Source organism: Chaetodon trifascialis, chromosome 9 (genome assembly GCF_039877785.1).
Source record: "Chaetodon trifascialis isolate fChaTrf1 chromosome 9, fChaTrf1.hap1, whole genome shotgun sequence".
Taxonomy (NCBI): domain Eukaryota; kingdom Metazoa; phylum Chordata; class Actinopteri; order Chaetodontiformes; family Chaetodontidae; genus Chaetodon; species Chaetodon trifascialis.
Genome location: NC_092064.1, coordinates 15899353 through 15924373, shown reverse-complemented (window position 1 = coordinate 15924373; position 25021 = coordinate 15899353). Strand labels below are relative to the sequence as shown.

Below are 25021 nucleotides of genomic sequence, written 5' to 3'. Positions count from 1 at the left end.
CCCATTGGATATTAAAAGTTAGTTGACCTGTGGTTCTCAAAAAAAAAACCACTCGATAAACTGGGAGCTGGGACTGTGTTAAAGTAATTTATTTAGCAGGTTATTAAGCCACAAACACTGGCTGATGGTTGAAGCATGAAGAGTGCTTCATGCCAAGAGTGACATATGAATGAGCAAAAAAAGTGAGAAAAGTAAGAAGAAAGAAAAGAATCATCTCAGCGGAGGTGATTGGAGGCAGTGGCCTGTCGCAGTGGATTTCAGGACGGATTTATCTTCTTTCCTACCCGTGCATATCCTTTGCTTAACGCTGATTAACGTGCGGAAACTGGTTCTTACTCTTTGTACTGGTTAAATAACTCTAAGCTGCTTTATCAACACAAAAACTCTCTAACAAGCGTGTTAATGCCATCAACAATTTTTTTAAAATCAAAGAATGAAAACTTTCTCATACTTCTAAATGACAGGGATGCTGTTAACTTAATATGTGGGTCCCAAGAACTTACTTTACGATATTAATATGTCAATGTTTAGAAAAAAACAACATTATATTTGGCAGGTTTGTAAAGAAGTGACTTCAGCCTGCAGTGTCCTCTTTCCAGAAGCCTCTGTTGTGATTAATAGCCTTGATGAGCTTGGTCCGCATTGTCCTGTCGACTGGGTATCTCCGGTATATGGGCAGCAATAACAGAAAGTGACAGGTGAGGGATTCTGGCAAGTGGATATCTGAAGCGTCTGGCAAGACGGCAACTCTCATCTTGATGCTCTCCATACCAAGGAAGGGTACGCGGTCGGAGCCTGTGAGGAACACTGGCGACACAAACAAGGAAGAGCTCACCTTAAATGATCTGATGGAAACTGACAGACGGTGCAGCTCTGATGTGAAGGCAAACTTGATCAGTGATGAGTACTTACAAAAGAATTTCTTCTTTTCCTCCGCCGTCAGTTCGTCAAACACCTTCCAGAAGGTCACGATGTTCGGGTGCTCAGCGTGGTAGTCTCCTTCATAAATCGTGTTCTGTTTGGAGAAATAAAAACAACCATGAACAGAAATCTAACAAATTAAAGGGCGATGATGGTCCTTTCAGACGTTTCACCAAACGTTTCATTCCGTACAGTGATGGAAAGCACATTACTCAAGTACTGAACTCAAGTCAAGTTTAGATTTGCCATCTTATCCCATTTACATTTAAATCTTGGCGCAAACTATATTAAATTTTTAATCTTTTTTAATACATCTGATATTAAAATAAGTGTGTAAAGATAAACAGCAGTATCTACATTCAGCAGACCTGCTTGAACACCTCCCAGTCGTAGTTTTCTTGGCCCACCATCACGGCTTGCAACTCCTCCGGCTGGAAGAAGTCCACCACGTCGACGTCACACACCTTGAGGAACCCTCTCTTGAACTCTTTGAACACTCTCTCCACTGATTTGTTAAAGGCGTAGTTGACGAAGGCCTCTACGAATTGTTTCCTATTTAAAAAAAAAAAAAATTCAAAATGATATGAGCAGCTACCCTCACCTCTACCACAACAAGTCTCTAAATGTTCTTTATATTCAGTAATCCCAGAGTGAAGCCCTGATATCATCTTCACCTCTGGCAGCTAAACCAATGAGCTTAAGGTGGATGTAATGTCAATTTATATCAGCGTATTTTTACTCTGTGTGACCTGCAATGACCGATGAACTGTGTGTTATCTATTCTGCTTTCCTGTTTAACTTGACCAACTGTTTCATGTTGGAGGAGGCAACCGCCTTCTGCCTCCATATCAATGAACCTTGGATGAAGCTTCCTTCCTACTGCCTGGTGTTGTCTTGATCCTGTTCAGGGTCAGACTTTTAATATCAAACTGTGGTGTGTGAGCTCCGTCCTTTCAGCTGAAACTTGCTCTGTGAACCTCCTCTTATTCATCATTAGATGACACAAAGACAAGCTCCCTTTCTGTTCCTGAGTTATGTTGTTGAATAATGGCTAGAAAAGTGTTCCTGCAAAACTTTATGTCACAGTGAAGTTGACCTTTGACCGTTTGGATATAAAACGCCATCACTTCATCACTTTATCCTAATTTTTGTCATAATTAGCCTAAGAATTCTTGAGTTATGGCCAAAAACGTGTTTTATGAGGTCACAGTTACCTTTGACCGCCAAAATCTAATCAGTTCATCCTTGAGTCCAATTGAGTGAACGTTTGTGCCAAATTTGAAGAATTTCCCTCAAGGTGTTCCTGAGATACCGCATTCAGGAGAACGGGACGAACAGACAATCTGAAAACATAGAGCCTCTAGCAGCTGAGGGGTTTACATGCAGGCTAAAGGCATGACCGGTGTGGTGTTTTCAACAACCATACTAACTTGCTAAAAAGGAGTGTGACCTTTAAAGGTTGTGAGACTCTAAATCTGTGCTGTTGTGAGTCCTATGCAGATTGTGACACACAGCAATTCTGCATCAACGCACCTGTTTGACGCTGTGACAGGTTTCCCAGCTTCTGTGGGATCAAGCTCGACCGTCTCACCACCCCAGGTCACCTGGAACGAATTACACTTACAGTCAGACGGGAATACTGCAGCCACACTTGCAGGCAACAGAGTCAAAGTGCAGAAATAACAGCGGCAGTCATTTTAGCCATGATTTAGTAAACCTACAGTGAAAGTCATGTCCAGGCTGTCGACTACATCAGGAGTGTAGTCCTCCAGCATGCACCGCAAAGACCTGAAGACACAGTGAATATAAGAGAAGAACTATGACCTGCACATGTCACCTATAAACTACCAAACAGACTATATAACTTATCAATCAAGCTGACAGAAGAACAGACTGAAACAGCACCAACAACACAACAGAAATGGCCCCAGCAGAGCAGCACTGTGTTGCATTGTTAAATCTTACTCTGCCAAGACAGGTTCAAAGTGCTTCATGTCATCCAGTGAGGGTTTGACGCTGAGCAGCTTCTTGAATAGAACCAGTGGGAAGGGCATGTGGACAATGTTGTGGTTGTAAAGAGCCAGGCCACACAGAACGCCAAACAGGAAGTAAGTCTTCTCCACCACTTTGGGCTGACAAAAACATTGTTAGGATTAAGCACAATTTGACGGCTGTCCCAAGTTTCCACAGTATGATGAGGTCAAATGTTCATTATGTACTGCTTTATCTTACAGTGTCTGTCTTAATGGGACATCAGGTCAAAGCAGACTGTTTTGTGTAGGCAGAAATAGGCTAATTCAATTAAAAGTGAAGATGCAATGAGTGTAAAAGTTCAAAGATTCCTGTTTTTTCTTGAGGAATTAGTTCTGTATATACAAGAAATAGAACATGCATGAATACATGGTTTCCTCTTTCATGAACTGGTCTTACCCTTGGAGGGAACCAGGCCAGAGTCTCGCTCTCATTGTACATGAACATGTCAGATTTGGGAGAGAACAGCTCATCAAACACGTGCAGAAAGAGGTCGCTGTTGTTGACAAACATCACCTTCCTGTTGTCCACAAATTGCACCTACGAAGGACAGAAAACGGAATACAAACTAAGTTAAAAACTCTTCTAATGGTACATTTTTTTCTCTCTTGTGAGCTCCAAAACTTTATGGCAGTGCAAAGCTAAATCGCTGGGTTAACCCTTTTAATCATGAAGTAACGTAAAGGGAAAAGCTACCTAAAGTAGCTTCAGCCCAGTAAAGCAGGCAAAGTCTTGCTGGAGTGTTTACCAAAAGCTCCCTTTGGAAGAAGCAGTGGTCGGCTGCCGCGAGCTGTCTGAAGGTGTCCTCGACCAGGTGAGTGCGTCTCAGAGTTAGCTGGAAGACCGGAGCCGGGGGGGAGTCCGGGGGACCTATCAACGACTCATTAGGCCACGCGACCGCCAGGTTATGAGCGACACGTTGCACTGTCTGTGAGACAGATGGAAAGAATTCAAAACAAGAGGGAGACATTCTTCAAAATGAACGCTCCGATTAAGAAACAGCTGCTGTGTAGACCTTCAGCCAAATGTTTCTAAATGATCTAATGAATACATACTATACCTTCATTATGAATGCGAAGACGTTAAACACTTGCACCTTGCAAACGAGATTGAACAGGAATGGGTAGCGGCAGAAAATGGCGGGAGTGTTGTCGTCATCCTTCAAGAAAGTAATGGACAATTTAGTAAGAAATGATTTCAGCAATAAGCAGTCAAACAGAAAATAACTATAATAATGCCACCAGACTCATACAACACATGTAGTGAACACTTTGTTCTTGGTGAAATGGAAGTTCTCAATATATTGACGTGTGTGTGATGCTGCAGCATTGTGTGTGTAACAGTACTGTATGTTTTTACCTCCAGTTTAGAAAATGTCCGCCAATTAGTGATGTCCACCTCTGGCTGCACTGCACCAATGATTTCCTCTACGTAAAAAGTGCTCAGTGGGACTTTGTAGGACTTTCCAGTTTTGTTTGCCTGTGAAAAAAAGCATATACATCATCACACATTATTAACAAAAGAAGAAGAAGAAGAATGGACAAGTCTAAGACATCATGCACAGCTGCACAGCTGTGTAACATCAGACGGGCATTTGTCAATAGTTCTTGCATTTCAGCAGTGAGACTATTTTAAATCTCAGTAATTAAGTAATTAATTCCAATCATACAAAATAACAAATGTGCTCCTCCCGACTGCAGACAATTTTCTGTCAATTTCTTGCATTTTTCCCCCTCATGAAAAACAATGTTTGGTACTCAATAAAAGCTCCTTTTGGTTTCTCGGTTTGATCAATCTGAGCAACCGTAAATGATGCAAAACAGGCATTTTGAGTGTGTGTTATACTGCTTCCTATGCAGAAAATCCCCTCTGGCCCTCCATCTGCAGTTTGCAAAAGAGTGACGTGACAAACAACCCATAGATCAAACTCTGTGTTTGTGGGCTTAGTCCCAGGATAACAGGTTTCCTTTCACCTTTGATCCCAGATTCACAAACTATAACAGATCTGGCATAAACCCGCTGATGAATGCGATCCAAACACACTGCACTGACTTTGTAGAGCAGCTTGAGGACTTCCAGCAGATATCTGACTCCTCGGTTGTGTGTTGCCAAGAGGCCACATTTTAGCATGAAGACCAGGGCGTTCTTGAACACCAAGATGTGCTTCATTAGCATGGAGGGTGTCAGGGAAGACCACCAGTGCTCTGCAAGACAAAAAAACACGTACAGTATATTCAAACTGTGGGACTCACACAGCATGAATCAAGTGAATATCTCACAGATAAAGAAATGAAGCTGTAGCTGTTTACTTAGCGTCGTCAGGGTCCTCTCACTCAGACATGTGATAACGAAAGCCAACCGCAGCACCCCCTCCATGACATGAGAGTCCTCTTGGAGAAGGGGACAGTTCAGCAGGATTAGGAGGACCTCTGGTGATTTCAGGGCAGTCCTTGAAACCATAAGCAAGTTAATCAGGACTTTAAGGTTTACCTGGATGGAAAAGAGATCAAGGAGACAACATTGCAACATCCGAACAGCATGCATTTGTAGTTTTCGCATTCAGACAAGACAAGAACAAATTTCCCCAGTGATGCATGCAACTAATTAAACATATGTTCTTAACTGAGTTTTTGATCCATGGTACTGCCAGCAGCTGGTCGAAAGCTCTGCCTGCTGCCTCGAGGTCCACAGTCAAGGCCCCGGCTTCTGATGGAGGACCACTGACACCAAGAGCAAAGCATTACAGTGCATTAAAGTGGCAGTCCCAATATGTGTGAATGACTCTCAGATCACCTCTTAGTTCTGAAGTTTACCCTTAAAACTGCTAAACTTCACAGGCAGGTGACAGAAAAAGGACTTACTTGGCCTTTGTGAAACTTGCAACAAGACTTGAACTTGTGAAAAACATCGAATTTATTTCTCTGTTGAATAAAGAAAGAAAGAAGAGGGGAGCCTTACAAACACTGTGGTTACTGCATGAGATCGATTTTTTATATGTGCACTTCCATATTTACAGCGATAATATAAATTGGGGAAAAAAGGACCTGCTGGCCTGTGTGTTGCTGCCTGTCATTGTCAGCCATTTTTGCAGTTTGTTCTCATCCACCCGCCCAGTTATCTGTCCTCGGTCCAAGCTCTTCAAAGACAGACGTTAGATACACTTCAAAAGCCAGACAACTTAACGAACACAACAGTTTTTTGAACTTAAAACTTAAAAACAGAGTTTGGGTATCTTCCTGTGGAAACCTTAAATAATCAAACACATTACCTGTGCAGGTGAAGTGTAAATGAAGTTTGTATTCCACCCAGCAGATATTTTCAAGTCTGCTTAAACAAACAAACAAAAAACAGTAAAACACTTAAAAATATCATCAAGATCTGCTCATCTTAAATCCCCTTCAACCACATCAGAACAAGATGAAAATGAGCTCATCTAAGCGCATGTTTTACTGCAATATGCTGCACATTGTTGAGAAACTACACATGAATAAGGATCTTCATCTCAAATCTTCATCTGACAGTCTTTGGCAGCCATGTTGCCACAACAGAGGAAGCGCTCTCCTGGGTCAAGAAGATCACAGACAGATCCACCTCATACAGTCGGCCTCATTAAAATCTACTAAATGCCGCACCGCCCTTGCATGCGGACCTTTGGGTGTGGGTACTGCACCGTCAGCGGTCCACGGAAGCTGTACCAGACTGGGAGTCAGACTGTCCTCCGGTCGTCCACTTCCAATTTGACCTTTGGCCCCATTTCCAAAAGCCCACAGCTGGCCAGAGGAGCCCAAAACCAGAGTGTGACGTCTGTGAGACAAGAAGCAGATGTGAATTTAATGGGAAAGCTCATATGATGTGAAAGTGCTGGATTAAGTACATCAGGCGTTTCAAGTCAGATACTGAAAACATGATTTTATGACCCAAAATGAAGTAACTCTTCTTTAAATTCAAACACAGTGTTTCAGTGTTCACATAAGCACCCACATAGTTATTACCTGCCACATGAAATCTGTGAGGCCGGTCCGTCCAGACCCTCGACCAGTCTGGGTCCCAGTTCATCAGCGGAGGAGTCATGACCGAGCTGACCGTGGCGTCCCTCTCCAAAAGTGAAAACCTTGCCATCCTAGAAATCACAGCATAAGTTTGTCACATTGTGTAATTCGGACACACATACGGCTGAAAGGACTGGTGAAGTCAGAACCTTTGTTAACGCAGCAGAGTGAGCCTCTCCACAGCTGATGAACGCCACAGCCAGAGGTCTGAGGGCAGGCACCATACAGATGTTGAACCTGCCTGTTAGAGATGAGATAGAATGACAATACGTACAATGAGATGAGATATGTAAACAGGCATGAGGTTAACAGCCTCAGCAGCCACAATCAGCTGCCTGCTAAAAGTCAGTTTGTGACCGAGTGAAGGCAGTTATTCGTACCCATCTCATCCACCCTGTTGAGCCCCAGCTGGCCAGATTTATTGGCCCCACAGCAGTACACCAGGCCTGGGAGTGTGAGGAACAGAGTGTGGGTCGCTCCGGCTGAAATCTGGGTCACTGCTACACCGGTCAGAGCTTGCACCAGGACGGGTGTGTACTGCAGAGACACTTCCTTCCCCAGGCCCAGCTGACCATGACTGTTCAAACCCCACGAGAGGACGTCTCCTCCTGTGAAAGTGGAACATGATGGAGATGGATGGAGGAAAAAAAAAAATTTAATGAACCACACAGTCTGTACACTTTATAAGCAGATGATGAACAACAGGTAAAATGAATAGTCATTGTTCCACATAAACACACACACGTCATTGGTGCGTTCACTGTCCTACCTTCAGTCAGTGCCAGGGAGTGGGAGTTTCCACAGGTGACCTGGATCACCGGGACTGGCAGCGGTATGGGCACTTTACTGCGTGTTGATGAGATAATAATGCATTAAAGAATGAAAAGTCTGACTTTCAGTTTTCTTACTGAGTTATTGTACATACTATATCCCCCAGACTGAGATCTTGCCTTGGTCTGTGACTGTTGTGCAGCAGATTCAATGACACGCCGCACTGTCCCTCCTCTTTCGCACCCCAGGAGAAGACGTCTCCAGACGCACACACAGCCAGACTGTGGCCCTGACCACAAGCCACCGAGACCACGACACCCAGCCCCTCCACACGACCTTACACCGGACAACACAAACAGAAGCATGTGAAGGTGTCAAGTTCTTGTTTACAGTAGTGAAAAGCGGTATAATGTTGACGTACTTGTACTTGAGTATTTTCATTTTATGCAACATCATGCTTCTGTTTAACTGAATTTATATTTTGCACGTTTAGCATGTTTATCTTATGTCCACCCATGTTTCGCAGACTACATGCATCAATATGCTGAATGTCCGACTTGAACTCATCACTCTGTTTCGTTCAGGTTACTTTCGTTGTCCGAACTGACGCGACGGAAACGAAACTGAAACTCATCTCTGCTTCTTAGCCTGTGTGATGTTTGCTGTGATAATTCACGTTTAGCTTTCGGTGGATACAATAAACTCATACGGCTGACAGTCTAAGAAAAGACAAGAAAAAAAGTTCATACTTGGATAATACGAGGAATATTACTGTATATGAATATTTTATTCGCTTACCGGGCTTCCTTCCATCTTTACATTTCTTGCGTCCCAGCTGTTTCTGGGAGTTGTGTCCGCATGATAAAACGTCTCCATCCCTGGTGAGAAATAAAGTGTGCTGGTCCTCACAGCAGATGTCCGTAATGACCCCGGGGACAGTCCAGGACACCGGACTGAGGGCCGGCTGTGGACCAAACTGTCCGCTGGAGCTGTCTCCCCAACAGTGCAGCTGCACCATGTCTCCAACTCAACTGAACTGATGGGAGGAAGACCTCTGTCTGAGATGGCACTTTGATGCTGCCTTCACAGGCTGTCGAAGTTATTGATACCGGTTTCGGAAATATGCACTTGAACCACTCATTCTGCGTGTGTAGTATATAGTACAGCTCCTTTTTTAGGAGATAAGATTTCTGACAGGATAACTACGTTTGTTGCAAGGTACAATTTGTCATTTACTCGCGACCAAAATCACAATGCACAATCAAAAGTGCTCTAATTTACGTTCTTACCAGGTAACAGAGAAGGCAGCATGAGAGCCATAAAGGTGATATCAGATCTGTGACAAGTCACTTTCGATGTTTTAAGTTGCACGAAAGAAATGATACTCAATCTCAGTCATGTCGTGAAATAGAAGTTAATCGATCAGTAATAAGAACAGTGTAACATTTTTGTGAAGATGAACTGGCCCAATGAGCACAAAAAAAAAGTTTTTTGTCAATAAAAGGCCATGAAATCTTTATTTATTTTTTAAGGACTTACAGACAATGCTTTTTGATATAGAAAAGACAAGATAAAGCATTTATACCAATTTTATTTATTTATTTTTTAATAATTGTGTGTCAGGACGACGTCTGTACATGCAGCAGATAAACCACAAACTGATCAACTCTTGTTTTTGTTTTCATAGGAGTTTCATTTCACACAGAAATGAAACTGGGTTCATGTGTTTGCAGTGAAGTGATCATCATCATCATCTTCATAATCATGGATTCAGACCAGCTGAAAGAAAAGGTGCTGCAGTTTTTAGGGAGAAGTGTTTAGAAACGATCTATCATGTGTTCCACACACGTGTGGAACACATCGGCACATACAGTATATTTATTCATAGATTAATATATACACATAATACTCATACAAAACAATATTCACTTGAGCCACATTTCCACTACAGGAGCTTTCTCCAGGGACCAGGAACCTTTAGAGGCACGTGTTTCCACCACAGGGAACAATTTCTACTTGAAAAGTGGCTTTGGTGGTTTAAAAACAACAGTGCTTAATAACCTTAAGGCCATGTGATGTTGGGGTTTGCTAGAGGTGTCCATCTGAATGGTGCTCCGTCAAAGGGACATTGCCTCAGCTGACCATTCAGATGATCTCTGCACCTGACTGACTCCCCCCCATTGATCATAATGTCTGAAATAGAATACACACCCACAGACCCGTCCTCAAAGCCCACAAACACACACTGCTGCTTACACGCAACCAAAGTCAATGGATTCTTAGACAGACACACGCTTCCGATTCTTTTGCCGTCGGCGAGTCGCACAACTGTGAGGACAGGCCTCGCATGCAGGGAACAGACACAGCTTCGCTCCAGAGTGGAGGGCCGGGATACGTAGGCAGCGTAGCATCCAGTTTTATCCAAACACGCTTTAATGACAGGACCCTCAGCCTTGAATGAGCACAGTCTGACATGAGATAGGTCCAAGACGTTGATGGAGTCATCATCAGTGGACAGCAGGGCGTAGCTCCCATCAGAGGACATATGGAAGCCTTGCAGCTGACAGTGAAACATATGAGGCAGCTGAAAGTGTCTGCACACCGTCTCCTCTGCTACCTTCCACGTGTACACTGCGCCTGATGCGGCCATCACCACCACAAAGTCAGGGTCCTCTGAAAGTGTGTGGAAAGCTACAACGTGCTCTGAGTTTGCCACACAGGAGAAGCGCTTGCTGATCGAGCCCGACCACAGACTGGCAGCTAACAGGTCTCCACGGCAGCGGCCAATGAGGAAGGTGCTTTCAGGCGACACCTGGGCGTCAGACAGATGCAGGTGTATGCTGCACACAATACCCCCGTGTGCCAGCTTCCAAACCCGAGACAACCGTCGATCAGAAATACTCACCCCGAAGTTACCATTCGGGGTGATCAGGATGTCTGTCGCTCTGCTGCCACTCACACGCAGGATGTTCTGACCTGTTTCTGTCTGCCAAACATAAATCTCCTCTGCTGAGAGCGTCACAAGGTGGATGTTATCTGGAGAAAGGCGTAGTTTTTCCACAAGACCATCGTGCAGGAAGCTGGCAGTCGGAAGTCCTGTTTCTAATCTCCATCTCCACACCGCCTCTGAGCCATCAGTCGTGTAGAACCACTCCCCTGTTTGTTCCACCACCACGTCTTTAACTCCACACCCCATTCTCGGAGCTGCACCTGCAGCGTCTATCGTCTCAGAGTCCCACACTGTCAGACAGCCATCATGAGCGACACAAATGACACCTGAATCAATTTTGAGGAGAGTACGAGGCTGCTTGGCTGCTTCCAAGGAGAGGACACACTCCCCCGTGCTGACTCTCCACACCAAGACGAGGGGACAGGTGTCTAACAAAGCCAGGAAAAGGTGGCATTCCTGGGACAGCACAGCATAAGTAAAAGCCCTCCCCTGTGGAGCCAAGAACTGGTCCCACAGCTCCCAGTCACCTGTATCCCACAGTGTAACCTGGTGAGATTGACACATCAATAAAGTGTGGCTTTCCTCTGAGTAATCTGTATTGAGAATGTCAGATTTATGTCCAGTGAAGCTTTCTTTGACAAGTTTGGGTGGTTGCGTTTTGGCCGCCACATCCCACAGAGTCACATTCCCTGTCCTCTCAACACACGCCAATTCCCACTTATTCTCACAGAGGATCATCAACATAACTGCATTGTGGTTTGAGTTTGAACAAGTGCCAAGGAGACTGCTGGTGCTGGTGTCAAATATGGACACGGTGCCTTCCTCCTGCCCACAGTACATGTGAAAGCCATTAGAGGAGCAAACCAGACAGGTGACAGAGCTCTGACACTGGAAATGAGTCAAGGTCTCACTGGAGACATCGAACACACTCACAAAACTCTCACCTTTCCACCACATGAATAACTTTTTCTGACATGCAACAAACCCCTCAATTTTATTCAGTGTTTGTTGCTTTGGCTGCAGCTCTGTCTTCAATGGGTCCTTGAGCTGTAGGAACATTTCTGGGCCTGTCACATCCCACAAGAAAAGCTTGTCACATTGTGCGGAAAGCAGCATGAATTGACGGCTACTCTTCACTCCTGCAAACTTCAGCTCCTCTTGCTCACAGGTCAGCGATATTTTGACTAAATCACACCCGGAGCCTTTCCAAAACCAAGCTGTGCCGTCATCCATCACCTCTGCTACAACTCCACACTCTGTCCCTGCTGCCTCTGTAAGAGGAACTTGCCTGGTTTTGGCATCACACTGTAGACACTGAATGGAGGGAACAGATGAGGGAGCAGGGCAATGCACTACTCCCAATCCACTTCCCTTTTTCCTCCTGTCCTGTCTGATGTCTCTGACATAAGGCTTGAGCGAAGGGAAGACCTCCACATAAGAGAGGAGGCTCGTCTCCATCACCGTGGGCAGCTGCAGGGGTGAGCTCTGCAGAAAGCAAGCACTGGCCTTCAATATGCTTGCCATGAGTGCTCTTTCCCTTGAAAAGCGGGAGTGGGATGACCCCTCCTCACTGTCCAACATGGCTACCAGATCTCCCAGGAGTCCTGCTCGAACCATAGCCTGGTGAAACTCCAAAGACATCAACAGCCCGTGTTCCAACTCCTCCCATTTGTTACTTTCAAGCAAGTGATGCGGCAACTCTAAGACCTTCCTCAAGTTCACCTGGCCAACCTCTTTGTAAGACGAAGCGAGGACAAACGGCTGGCTGGAAGGCTGCCTGTCTATGTATGTTTCCATTTGGGTGGTGTCTTTGTTCGGTCCAGATTTCTGGTTTACCACAAGTGGTTTAGCATTTCCACAAGCCCATCGGCCGCTAAAATAGTCCACCATCGCTGAATGAATCTCCTGTTTCGCCTCATGACTGCCTAAATACCTCTTAGCCACTACCAGCTTGAAATGCCTGCTCACCCAGAACAAAACATGTGACCCAGCAACTGTCCTCCTGACGAGAAACCTCCTCAAATCCAACAGAAGTCTCTCCACGTCGACTTGCGGGACCCTCATATTGGAGGAAGGCCTCTCACCCTGCTGGACATACTCAGACAGCACCTCATTGTCACTGGACAGCAGATCAGCGAGCTCGGCCTCAGTGAGCCCAGTCCTGGAGAGGGTGACGTACGACATGGCGCGGCCCGCGATAGACGAGCCGTGTTTCTGCTCGAGGTGATCCAGCAGCGCAGATATGGATGAATGGACGCCATCAGGGAGAGACGACTCTGTCACATCTGAGTCTGACAATGAGAGAAGAAAAGGGGACAGGAGGAGAGACATGTAGCATAATTATTTTGGTATTGTCAACAAATCCCAGGAAAAGAGCACTGTCTGACATGTTCTGTCATTATGATAAACATGGTCACTGTAGTTTACTCTGAGCCATACATGCACACACATGTAAATACACACTAGAGCACTGGTCTAATAGCATTCCTTTCCTCAATACATTTCATACAGCGTTGAGGCCTGAAATGTTTCAGCATCTCTTTGTGCTATGTTTATGCTAAAAAATCTTTCCATCAATGCTCTGAAAGTTGTTATTTCCGAGAATGTGTTGAGAGAGAATGTGTTGCATTAAAATAACCTAATTTCCACTGCATGGAACGGCTCGGCTCGGCTCGTCTCAAAAAAAAAAAAAAAAAAACTTTTTAAAAAAGCTGAATTCAGCAAGAGTGCAGAGTGATGATTCTCTCTGAGCAATCACTGGTCTGCAGGGTTTTAACTTTACCATTTCTTAGGTGATACCAGGTATTTCATTAATAATGAATTTGAAAATGTACTATGTAAATACAGTTAATGCAAATGAAATTGAAAACCATGTTTGTGACTTTAAAGACTTGCATCATAGAAGGAAAGGCTGGCCTCAGGGCTGAGCACCACATACGGGGTGGGGAGGTTGGAAAGTATTGAGACACAGACTTATGCATCATTAGTTTTGGTCTTTTCATGGGATTTGTTAACTATAAGAAAAAGACAGAATATCACAGCCTCTTCCTTTATGAATCTGTCTGTGTGTTTACTGTATGAGTCGTACCAGAGTGCCAGAGCGAGGTGTGGAGGTGCAGGAGTCGAGCATAGAGAGTCAGACGACAGGAAGTCAACGCCTGGTTCACCAGCGCCTGTTGTCCTGATGTCACCCTCCTCCCTGAACGGCTCAGCAGTGACGCCAACAACAACGCACACTGTTTCCTGTCCACTAACCCCAGCGGCACACACACATACCCTGACTCCTTCCCACTGTCCTCTGATGCACAGTGTGGCGCACTTTGTGGGTCGATGGCTTGCAGGATTTGTGTTCGGTTAGAGGAGACTGTGAGGATGAGTTTGACGCAGGGAGGAAGAGCGGACGGAAGGCTTCCAATGATTTGAGGCCCAAAGCTGTTTTCGATGTGATCAAGGCCATCGAGGATTAGAACTAGAGGCTGTTTGGTGGACGGCACGAGGGAGAGGAGGGATGAGAGACGTTCTTGAAGCTCAGACAGACAAATGTCAGGTTTTCTGCTGCCGGCATTAAGTCCTCTAGGATCTGTGCGTGCTGTGACACTCAGGTCTTGGCTGTCTTGTCTTCTAACTGTTGAGGTACAGCGATATCTGCTGGCAATTTGATAACAAAGGCTCAACAACAGGTGCTTTGGGGAAGGGTTGATTGACAGATTGCAAAAATAAGTGATAACCACAGGATCACAGTCTGGGAGCCAGGACTTTATCTGTGGAGAGAGACAGAACACTCGTTTACATGTTATCGACATCATGTAGTCCACATTCCTATAACACTGCAGGCACCGCATTGTCCTTGGGTTTGTTTGCACCTGTTTATTGGTTGGCTTATTAGTCTTATTTGTGAACCCTTTTATTTTCATTTTAGAGAGAAGGGGGTAGAGGTGCAACTAGTGATTATTGTCACTATCAATTAATCGATTACAGATTCATTGATGAATGGTTTGGTTCTTAAAATGTCAGAAAAATGACGTGAAAAACGTCCAACAAGAAAACCACTGGATTATGGGCATTTTTGCTTAAAACACTTCACCTCAGTCCACATACCGTACCTGCTGAGCACAGTGTGCCATTAGAACTGCTTTCCCCGTGCATGGCCCTCCTGTCACCACCAGTGGGCACTGTTGTTTGCTCTGCTCCACATAAGCTCTGACCTACATCAAATGAAAAGTAAGCTCCAGTGATGCAATGATGCAGTTCAAATCATTGGCATCAAGTTTCATCAGACTGTCACAGCACAGGAATCACAGATCAGAAGACATCCTTGACGTGACTTTAAACTGCAGAGAAAAAAGACAGCTGCTGAACTGTTAAGGGCTGAATGCTTTTATCCATTGATCATGACTGCCACAAGACAAACTTTGTTCTGAATCTTTGTCAGTTATTCATCCTTCACATCCCCTTTTTAACAATAAAGCAGCAGTGACTGTATCTACACCACAAGCAGTTACAAAATAAACATTTTAACGCTGCTTTTTGCCTTTAGAAATCATGCAGAAAAACACCTCCATCCTCACCTTCTCCTCTTCTGGGCGAATGACGTCATAAAACCGGGACAGGATGTCACACAGCTCCTCCTGCTCTGCCTGCTCCCTGGCCAGCGCATCACCGAGCTGAGAGTCTTCGCTGGTTTCTGAGACGTTTGCGCTGTCAATCAACCCCACGAGGTCAGAGTACACCTGCTGGCACAGAGACTCAGCGTAGCCTCGCCTCCTGGCCGTCGTGTAACCGTGGCGAGGGTCACACTCTGTGGCGGTGGTGTAGACCAGAAGCTGGGAGGAAGTGATGAGACTGGGGAGGAAGCTGTCACAAAGCTCTGAGAATAATTGTTCATCAGTAGGTGTTGTCTTCAGGTCAAATGTAGCAGCCTGGAAATACAGAATATGGAAAAAAGAGTGGAGTTCATATTTACTATTTCTATTTAACTTTTTTTACATGTCTTGTGAACATGTGTGTAGTTTCTGATAAACCCCACATGCTCCTTCTGTGAAAACAAAACTAGAGATTTGGTTTATGACAGGTTATTGTTTGTCAGTGACACATGCCTCCTGGCTGTGTGAAAGTGGAGTGTTTTTACTCAAAGGCCTTACTTAAATGATCTTATCAGAATGACAAATTCCTCTAAAAACTGGGAGTAAGAGCCAGGTGGTCTACAGAGTCTACAGTGAAGTAACAAATCAATGCTTATGAGAAAGTGATGGATGATTCTAGCCTCGGACTGTGGCTGAAGCTGTGAGTTCGTCTGTCTCTTCCCTCTCTCTCCTTTGGCGTTGACCACCTTGTGGATGTAAACCAGGCAGCGTCTGATGATGTCATTATCAGGACGGCTGTCCAGAGCAAATCGCAGATCTGCATCGAGGGCTGGAGAGAAGCCGCAAAGCACAAAATGAAATTAAACTGCAACATCGAGCCAAAACACACGGACATAAACAGAAATCTCACCTGATCTGCAGTAGCTCTGGGCTCTCTCTGGGCTCATGAGACCGCTGTGGACACACAGACTCACAGTTGTCTGAAACACCTTCCTCAGCTCGTCCTCTTTAGCGTTCTTGTTGACCTCCACTTCATCCTGGAGCTCTGCCTGCTGAACAAAAAACAGAACAGTTAACAGTTCAACAGAACATAGAAAAGGCAATTTGATATGTGAAAACATGATGACACACAGGATTATGAAACGTTCAGAGGATTTACTCTTGTTTCTAATTGATTAATATGGTTTTATAAGAACTACGAGAGTTTTATTTGCGTAGGAAATTTTCTTGTGGGGTTCGGTGTGATCACCTGAGCACAGCAGGCGTGTCTGTGTGCAGAGCTCAGGCAGTAGGAGGGAGGGATGCTGTTCTCATCCCTGTGGTACACTCTCTCCAGCTCGTGGGTGCAGACGCCCGTCTGCTGGCTCTCCTGCAGCAGCAGCTGGTACTCTGACACCTCCACCTGTCCAGGCAGACTGGCTGTGCCATACTGATGTCCTACCAGAGCCTGCAGCACCGCCATGTGGACACAGAAAGAACAGCAGTTTTTGGGATGCATGGTTAGCACTGATTGGTACACACTGTTTATGGATTTTGTAAAGAATTGGCAGCAACTTATTTCTTGCATTATGTTGGTAATATACTTTATTAATGCACAACAACTCAGCTGATCAGATTCCAGTGTCTTTGTTATTTTGTCCACACACTGGAATCTGGAATTTTACTTGTGGTTGTGGCTTTCAGACACCCAAAAACCTGCATTTAAAATACTCAAGAAACCTCAAGGTTCAACAAGGACTGATTTACCAGGCTGAGAGTTAGTGCATGCTATGTTGCTGATAGCTCTTCGGGGCTGCTGGTCGCTCTGTATTACTCAAACTATCATTTAGCTGAATTTTTCATAACACCATGGTGCTTCTGTAGAGCCTGAGGCGTGTCTGAACACTCATGACCAAATCAATCCTGCTGATTTATTTACCAGTAAAAAAGGTCCTGAGGAGCTCTCTCTGCATTCTTTAATCAGCTGCTGTCTGATGTTTTCATCAGGCCAACAACTGGGATCACTGGACTCAAATGGGTCGATCACCTGCAGACACGCACCCGACATAATGGTTAAAACAATATAAAGGAGAGATGACTGACAATCAGCATATGAAAGCACACAGTGAGGTGTAATAACAATTCACCTGGCTGTGGCTCCCTGACATATGATGTACCTCTACCTTTATAATTACTCAAGCTGCTGAAAAGAGACAGAACAATGTGCTGGTTGAACCGCCACACAAACTAACACACTCCACTCAGAGTCGCATTACAGCTGCTCAGCCTCCTTTTTGTGTCAGATTTAATTAAGCAAAGTTGAGTATAATTGACTTCGCTTTTACAGGAATGGCCTCAGGGGGATAGTGTGAAAGAATAAAGGATGCACACACCTGGAAGCTCCTACGTAATACTGCCGTCGTATTCCACTGTTGGCAGTGGACAGTGTTACACAGATAAGTCTTGATGATGCTTGAATCTGACTGCGTCAGAGCTGCAACAACTCAGCAGTCATTACTGTCTAACGCTCTCACTGTCATTACAACTGTGTGTATGTGTGTAAAATGTAATTAAAAACAGAATGCAATCATTTGCAAACAAACTGTGTTCACCAACAACAGTTTTAAGTGTACCTAAGCCCATGTAGTAATATCCTTTATCCAATCATGTGTTCACAAAGTGGAGAACCTCGCTCCATCCTTGCTTGTGAACGACTGAGTCTTTCCAGGACGCCCCTTTCATACCCAATCATGATACTCCCACCTGTTACCAATGAACCTGTTTACCTGTGGAATGATCCAAACAGGTGTTTTTGGAGCATTCCACATCTTTCCCAGTCTTTAGTTGCTCCTGTCCCAACTTGTTTGAAGCTTGTCGCTGCGTCACATTCAGAATAAGCAGATATTTATAGAACTAAATGAAGCTGATGAGGTCAAACATTAAACATATTGTCTTTGTACTGTCTTCAGTTGAGTCTATGTCCAAAAGGATTATACAAAGATTGATATAAGCATCTACTTTTGATTCAGACATTTCACTCCTCAACAGCGCTCACTGTGAACACAAACATCTTGTTTGGCAGCTTCATTCCAAGCAAAACTTTTATCACAGATTCAAAATGAAGTTATAATGTTTCCTCTGGGGAGCAGAGCCGAACGCTCCTCCTACAGCAGCTCTAACAGACTTTAATAGTGTGAGTGGTTACAGTGGGCAGCATCAACAGTGCATCCTGCTTCAGTCGGTCGATGCTGATGGTGTTCAAGGGACAGAAAAACTTTGAGAAAATGTCTTTCCAGCTGCAATACACAAGAAAAACACACATACAATTATAATGAGAAAGCAGCAGTGTGTACTCACCCTGACGTCCAGTCCCAGTGTGTGTCTACAGCGCTCTCTAAGTCTGGGGAACACACTCTCTCTCAGAGCTCTACGCTCCACCACACTATCTACACAGAGCACACACAAACACCTCGATTTACTCAACACAACAACACAACGTGACCAAAGAAAGTGTCAACGTACATAAATCATTTTAAATTTGAGGAAATCCAGCTGATAGTTCAGTATAATGAATCCCCTACTCACCCTCCGGGTTGGAGCACAGATAGAGTTTCACACAGGACGAGCGGCGGGTGGACTTTGAAGGAGAATAGTCCATTTGTTTTCCTCTGCAGTGCGTGACGAATCAATAGCTGTTGTTAAAACAAGGAAAAAGGGAATAGGAGAAAGCTTTTGGCATGAACACGTTCAATGACTCCAATACAAAGTTCACAGTTTCTGCTTCACCTCCGTGTTGCTGTTTCTCTTTTGTCTCTCTGCTCCACTCAGGAAATTCTGGAGAGTGTTATCACGATCACACCCACCGTCAGAAAAGTCTATACGACACACACACATGCACTTGCAAACACATATTCAATTAGGCAAATTCTCAAGCGCATGAACACACACACACACACACACACACACACACACACACACACACACACACACACACACACACACACACAAAAGCAAAATGACTCGCAAACAACTTTTCAATATTTTTTTATTAATTAACATTTGTACACAATAAATACAAACTTTGTTTTTCCTTTTCTTTTTTTTGTACAGCCAATAATAATATGCAGAAAGACTTTTGCACCTGTTCTCATTATTGTCACCATGGCAAGAAGTCTGTGAGGAGAGAGGCTAGTTGATCCACCACGCTGTTAACAGCAGCAGCAGCCGTGCAGCTGCTCCAAATCCAAGGATGGAAAGTAAAAGAATTTTACAATACATAAAAACCGGAATAAAAATAAAAAACAGGCCCATTGCAGCAGACCAGAGGGACTGTTAGAAAGGGAAAATAATCATGTTCAAAGTGGCAACTGGCAACAAAAGCCATAAATCTTACATTTGATATTCGAGCGGTTATGATGGGAAGCTCCGTGGGACGCTGCTGTAAACCATAAACTTCAAAGCAAGTTTGAAAACCATTATAAATGCAATGTGAGCGAGCTCGAGGAGAGGCCGCCGTTTGAGCCGACGCCAGCACGGGAGCAGAGGTTTGGATCTGACGCTGTAACGAGGTCCAGCGTGCTCAGCTTCGTTGGTTCGGTGTGGATGCTACGCAACGTTTCTGAAAGCTGATGCAGAATACAGAATGATGTTTCTAGTAACATCATCTACACCTTGCAAAGAGGAAACCGCTCAGTTTGTAAGCCCACATCAGGACTTTCTTTTTCTTCTTACATGAAGCCTAAAGCTGTGCCCCAAAACCATACTACATATTAATAATATAGACCATTTACTTCATACTAATCGTACTGTTTTTGCAGTTAGTATATAAGAAATGAATAGACTTCACAGTTCAACAGGAAATGTCTAATACTGCACCTTCGGAGCACGAACGCAACACAGATTCAAAGCTCTATTTTTTGTTTTGTGTTTGACTTGTTTCCAGGTGTGAGGAGCTCACGTGTTGCACCTTGGGACATTATTGCCCATCAATGCAAAATCTTGCAAATTCAGTATCCGTGCTGACAGGTTCGAGTTTTATTTTGGAATGTTTTCAGTGCAAACGCTCTATGCAAGCAAACCCTGTTTGATGTAAATATGTAGGAAGGAACTGGGACACAGCTTTACATCTGCAGACACAAACACCTCCTCTCTCCTTCCAACAATCAGCCACACAAACAGCCAGGCCTATCGAATAAAACCACATTCTCTCCAAGTCTTCATTTAAAACATCCCTCTCTAGTAGCATGTTTTTTTAGTTTTTGTTTTATAAGTTAAGGAAAACACCAAATTACATTGTCCACAATTAGCTCTCCGTCTCTTTGGAAGAGTGGAGAATAAGAATAAAAAATAAAAATTAAAAAAAAAAACATCAGTCACACTGAAATAAAGAGGATCCACGACAGAACCAGAATGAAAAGAAGAACTCTTTTCTGTCCATTCTGATGCTGTTTTAAGGTACTGCTACTTTCCAGGGAAGGTACAAATAAATAAAAGTGCTACACTGCCCTTTAGGCAATGTGTTTTAAAGGCTTGAAGGGTATTTAAGGGGGAGGATTTATTTACTTTGAGTAAAAAACACAAAAGAATTGTACTTAGCTCCATTTGAATGTCATTTGCTAGTTCTGTCCATTTAGCACGATGTATTTCTTTCATACATCTCCTCTGTTTTCTGTTCCTACCACTGTGAATCATAGCTGACATGTAAGACAAAAGGAAAGCAAAATGATGAAATCAAATTATGTTAAAGGTTAATTTGTTTTTGTTTTTTTTATCTTTTCTCAGCTGTGAAAAAAAAACAGACTCAGTGATGTGATGGAGATGCTTGGCAAGACAACAGAGAAAAGTAATACCTGCAAATGTAATGCATGTCAACTAAATGAAGATATATGTTATAGGTGAACAAAATCACTGTGAGGGGAGATATGATCAGTCGGGATAAAAGCTATACAGTTCATTCTGTGATTAATAAAAACCCCTGACCCCAAATATGGTCAGTGTCTATATCATCTCCAATAAAACTCTTCTTTGTCCCCACATAGTGAATACCCACAATTTCAGTGCCTTTGAAAGCAGCACCGGCCTTCTCAACCAATCAGTGATACAAGCACACGGAGGGTCACAGAATGAGAGGAGATAGAGCCATGTGTGCGTAATATAATGTAACTGTATGTGTGTATATGATCGCCACCAATTCACGCTTACTGCCAATGGACAGAACAGACATTAGAGAAAAGAGGGAGAGAAAGAAAGGAAGGATGGGAAGAGAGGTGGAGAAATGAACAGAAGGGAGGATCCAGCCTCCGTTTTCTCTCTTTCATCCTCTCCTTCCCTCTCCTCTTTCATCTCTCCTTCATACTGTATTTACAATGCCCTTTCAGTATAAGATGAGAATAAAACTTCCACTACATATCAGACATGGTACTCCATTCAGCTGAGTTAGTCTATATGAAAACGCTGTGCATAACATTCCTATGACAACAGTAATGTACTGTACTAATACACATTGAATACGTATGATGATAAGGACTATATATGGCGAGGGAAGGGCTGGCGAGGGGGGACAGCGCGTCCACACACCACCCAGTTTCTCTGTCCATTCACTTAAACCCCAACTGCAATCCAAATCATGACACGTTTGGCAAGTTTTACACTTATTCGCTCTCATCAAGCTTACTCTTTATGGAGACTCTCCAAACTTTCAGAAAATGTTGAACAGATAAGTCAAAACTAAAAGCTAAACTAAAATCTTTCATGTTCTCATTTTATTCTTCAGCTCATTTATTCTGGCAAACATTTAAGCGTTTAAGACTGTGTGGCTAGCTGGCTTAGCTAGCTTGTGACTAAATACACCGAGCACAAGCCTTTTTTGCTAGTAGCTACCAAACTGAAGCTGACTTTTGGGCATAAAACTACACCATCTACTGCGCCCAATGCTAATCAGCAACATACAATACTGTAGCATTAGTCTATAAAGTCTTGTAACAGTAGCTTAGGTATTTTAGCCAGCAAACTACTTGCTATGCTAATACCCTCCTTGGATGTTCCCTTCAGAGACATGCTGCTATCTTCACCTTATTTTCTCCTCTTTACTGAGGACCATAATGGAAATATGTCTTAGATTTTATTGTCTTCAACAGTGTGTAGATGTGTCTCTTTTCTCAAAATGTCAAATAAACCGAATACAAACCTTCAAAGTTTGAGCTAGCGAGCTTTATTACTGTTAGCTTGCAGATTAAAATGCTTTAGCTACTGAGTTTATACAGTGATGCTACAGCAGTATGAAGGACAGTGCATGGGCGATTAATGCAGCTGGTGTAGTTTTATGACGACGCTTAGGTTCTGCTAGCTAGCAAGCTGAAAAGGCTGCTGCTCAGTGTGTTTTAGTTACCAGTGTTTTCAGTTAAGTTAGCTAGCCACACAACCCATTGCTTCAAATGTCAGCAGTTTTTCCCATTCCTCCATCATGTGCACAAGGAAAATAGGAAACTTGGTGAGGAAAGAGAAATGCTGCGTGGGGAAGATAGATAAATGATATTTCATTTCAATGTGATATTTCTGACTTGTCTCATAACCCTTGCCTAAATATTGTCAGTTTCAGGGCTCAAAAAGTTTTCTAATGTGTCTTTATTGTTTGTTAGCAAGTGAGTAGAAAAAGTGAATAATAATAAGTGATAAACTGCCTCACAATATCTTTAAGTAAGCTTAAAAAGATAAAAGAAAACTTGCCAAGCCCATCATTAACTTTCTCTCACACTCCACCCTCTTGAATCATTCCTCCTCCTCTTCCTCTTCCTCTCTTCGTGCTCGGGTTTGCCCCCGTTGAGGTGAAGTTTTAAGGCAAGAATGGAAGGATGGGGGAGGGCGGAGAGGGATGTGGGGGTGCCTACTGCTGCACTTCATTAGGAAGCTAATATGGAGATTATTTAATTGGGCATCCTGCCTTCATCCCCTCGCTCTGCTCTCCTCCTCAACTTGAGGGTGAAAGAAGATGCGGGGAGGCTGGGGGTGTAGCACGTGGTTCGGTTCGGTTTGCTTCACATCGCTTTGCTTCAGCTGACTTCAGTTCAGAGCAGTTCAGTTCCCCAGCCTGTAGGATGCGCACGTCTGTCAACTGTTTTTATTTTTTATGTCTCTATAACTGCCTGCCAGCTTGTCTGTCTGTCACACCAGTGTGATCTCCACCTCCTCCGTCTTGTCGCTCTTCTCCTGCTGTCGGCGGGAGTGCTGTTTGGGGGGAGGAGGAGCAGCTCGCACCTGAGGAAAACACAATAAATGAGGAAAATGTCAAAAAATGGAGGAAAACCATTGTCGAGGCAAAGGCAGAGATGCCCTATTTTTCTGCATTTCACAAACAGCATGATTTCATTTCCTGCTGTGGGACACAAACCTTTCATATCCAGAAAGTAAAGAACATTTGCTCTCTACTTTTAGAGCCTTTTTAAATAAACACAGCACTTTGAATGAAAATCACAATTTGGATTCACGACCAAACACTTAAAACACTTCCATTTAAGAAAATAAAGTGACAAAGAGAGAACCATGTAGCATAAAGTTTATGTTCTAAAGGGCTGCAGCTCATGATTATTGTCCTTACCGACGGTTAGGTTAGGTCTATGAAATGTAAGACAATCGAGATAAAGATAAATACAAATTTCAGCTGCCTAAAGCCCAAGCTGGCTGCTTCAAATTGCTCCTTTAGTCTGAACATTGATCCAAAGACATTCACTTTAAATCATCAACCAAAGAAAAACACATAATGAACACTCGGAACAGTGACTGTTTGCTTGAAAACTGCCTTAAACAATCAATAGATTATCAAAATAGCTGCCAATTCTTCTCCTCAGCTGATGTAATGATTGATCATCGAATCACTTCAAGTGCTACATACACAGTTTTTTTGTAATCCACTTCATAAACTTGTCAAAACACTGCACTGAGAACAACCACAATGTTCTTTCCTCTCAAAATGTTTCTTGTGGTAACGAGACAAAACACAAAATAATGGTGCAGATAATCTCGGAGGAAACAAGTCTGTTGTACATTGACTAAAAAAATAACAAAGTCACAAATCAACCCTTCTTATCTTTCTAATCTGTCAGACAACTTCATGACAGACCATGTGATGACTCTGCAGTTTTGTCATCACAAATATTGACAGCGAAGTAAAAAAAAGAGAAACATTTTACACGCAAAGCACACGTCTTGATTAAGTGTCATACTGACAGGTCGTAGTTTGCCTGGGCCCCCTTCAGGGGTGAATCTCAGTGGCTGAGGAAATCCTGGAGAGACTGGACTCCTTCCAGAGCTTTGATCTACAGGAGAGAGAGGCAGCAACATTTCTATATACTCACAGCCAACAGCCACAATGATGATTGTGTCTTTCCTACAAACATCTGCGTGTCTTACTGTGGGTGGACAGCGGTCCCTTGTGAGACGAGGCAGGCGGTGGAGGCTTGTGCTCCCCGTTGAGTGCAGTGGAGGGTGAGCGTGGGAGAGGAGGAGGGGTGGAGGTCTCGGGGCTGGTGAAAGGGCTGATGGGAGGTTGGTCATACAGTGGAAGAGGTGGCAGAGAAGATGGCAACTTCAGAGACGGAGAGATCTATGGAGAGGGATAGAAATAGAGACATTCATCACTGGAAGTTTACTGCTCACCTGTGATCCCGGCATGAGGCGTCCCATGCTCTCTCTCACAGCACAGGTGATATGAATAATTGATAGGACTGACTGAAATAAAATCC

The 25021-nt window shown here is 43.8% G+C and overlaps 3 protein-coding genes across 4 annotated transcripts in view; all 3 read right to left on the bottom strand.

The window, feature by feature from the left end:
* Positions 1 to 66: 66 nt before the first annotated feature.
* Positions 67 to 8811, bottom strand: LOC139336410 (probable E3 ubiquitin-protein ligase HERC6). Its single transcript, XM_070970521.1, has 23 exons — positions 8571 to 8811; positions 7952 to 8108; positions 7771 to 7847; positions 7382 to 7609; positions 7151 to 7242; positions 6945 to 7072; positions 6602 to 6756; positions 6221 to 6276; positions 5997 to 6088; positions 5814 to 5873; positions 5576 to 5672; positions 5262 to 5442; positions 5005 to 5156; positions 4312 to 4431; positions 4013 to 4111; positions 3701 to 3880; positions 3352 to 3492; positions 2887 to 3053; positions 2643 to 2709; positions 2455 to 2525; positions 1290 to 1473; positions 913 to 1015; positions 67 to 807 (listed from the first exon to the last, which is right to left on the bottom strand). The coding sequence occupies exons 1-23, from the start codon at positions 8788 to 8790 to the stop codon at positions 575 to 577; spliced, it is 3060 nt and encodes a 1019-aa protein (XP_070826622.1). The 5' UTR covers positions 8791 to 8811; the 3' UTR covers positions 67 to 574.
* Positions 8812 to 9802: 991 nt separating this feature from the next.
* LOC139335873 (NACHT and WD repeat domain-containing protein 2) lies at positions 9803 to 19058 on the bottom strand. The gene is made up of 10 exons (XM_070969661.1): positions 18870 to 19058; positions 18642 to 18730; positions 17224 to 17331; positions 16555 to 16752; positions 16216 to 16357; positions 15986 to 16134; positions 15291 to 15641; positions 14826 to 14927; positions 13811 to 14483; positions 9803 to 13013 (listed from the first exon to the last, which is right to left on the bottom strand). Exons 1-10 carry the CDS (start codon positions 18940 to 18942, stop codon positions 9835 to 9837), a joined length of 5064 nt encoding a protein of 1687 aa, XP_070825762.1. The 5' UTR covers positions 18943 to 19058; the 3' UTR covers positions 9803 to 9834.
* Positions 19059 to 20819: 1761 nt separating this feature from the next.
* Positions 20820 to 25021, bottom strand: part of LOC139336602 (F-BAR and double SH3 domains protein 2-like) — a 68602-nt gene continuing 64400 nt past the window's right edge. For both annotated transcript variants that reach the window (XM_070970752.1, XM_070970751.1), the window contains 3 exons: positions 24690 to 24882; positions 24507 to 24595; positions 20820 to 23537 (listed from right to left, as the gene is read on the bottom strand). In XM_070970752.1, coding sequence (XP_070826853.1) covers positions 23445 to 23537; positions 24507 to 24595; positions 24690 to 24882 — 375 coding nt within the window. In that variant the 3' untranslated portion in view covers positions 20820 to 23444. The remainder of the gene's footprint in view (positions 23538 to 24506; positions 24596 to 24689; positions 24883 to 25021) is intronic.

Coding starts and splice junctions, on each gene's coding strand:
- LOC139335873 (XM_070969661.1), bottom strand. CDS start 18,942: ATGGACTATTCTCCTTCAAAGTCCACCCGCCGCTCGTCCTGTGTGAAA. Junction 16,135..16,215: donor CCAGAGCTACTGCAGATCAG/GTGAGATTTCTG, acceptor GCTTCTCTCCAG/CCCTCGATGCAGATCTGCGA. Junction 14,928..15,290: donor TTCGCCCAGAAGAGGAGAAG/GTGAGGATGGAG, acceptor CATTTGATGTAG/GTCAGAGCTTATGTGGAGCA.
- LOC139336410 (XM_070970521.1), bottom strand. CDS start 8,790: ATGGTGCAGCTGCACTGTTGGGGAGACAGCTCCAGCGGACAGTTTGGT. Junction 6,089..6,220: donor TTTACACTTCACCTGCACAG/GTAATGTGTTTG, acceptor CTGTCTTTGAAG/AGCTTGGACCGAGGACAGAT. Junction 3,881..4,012: donor TCTTCGCATTCATAATGAAG/GTATAGTATGTA, acceptor TCTGTCTCACAG/ACAGTGCAACGTGTCGCTCA.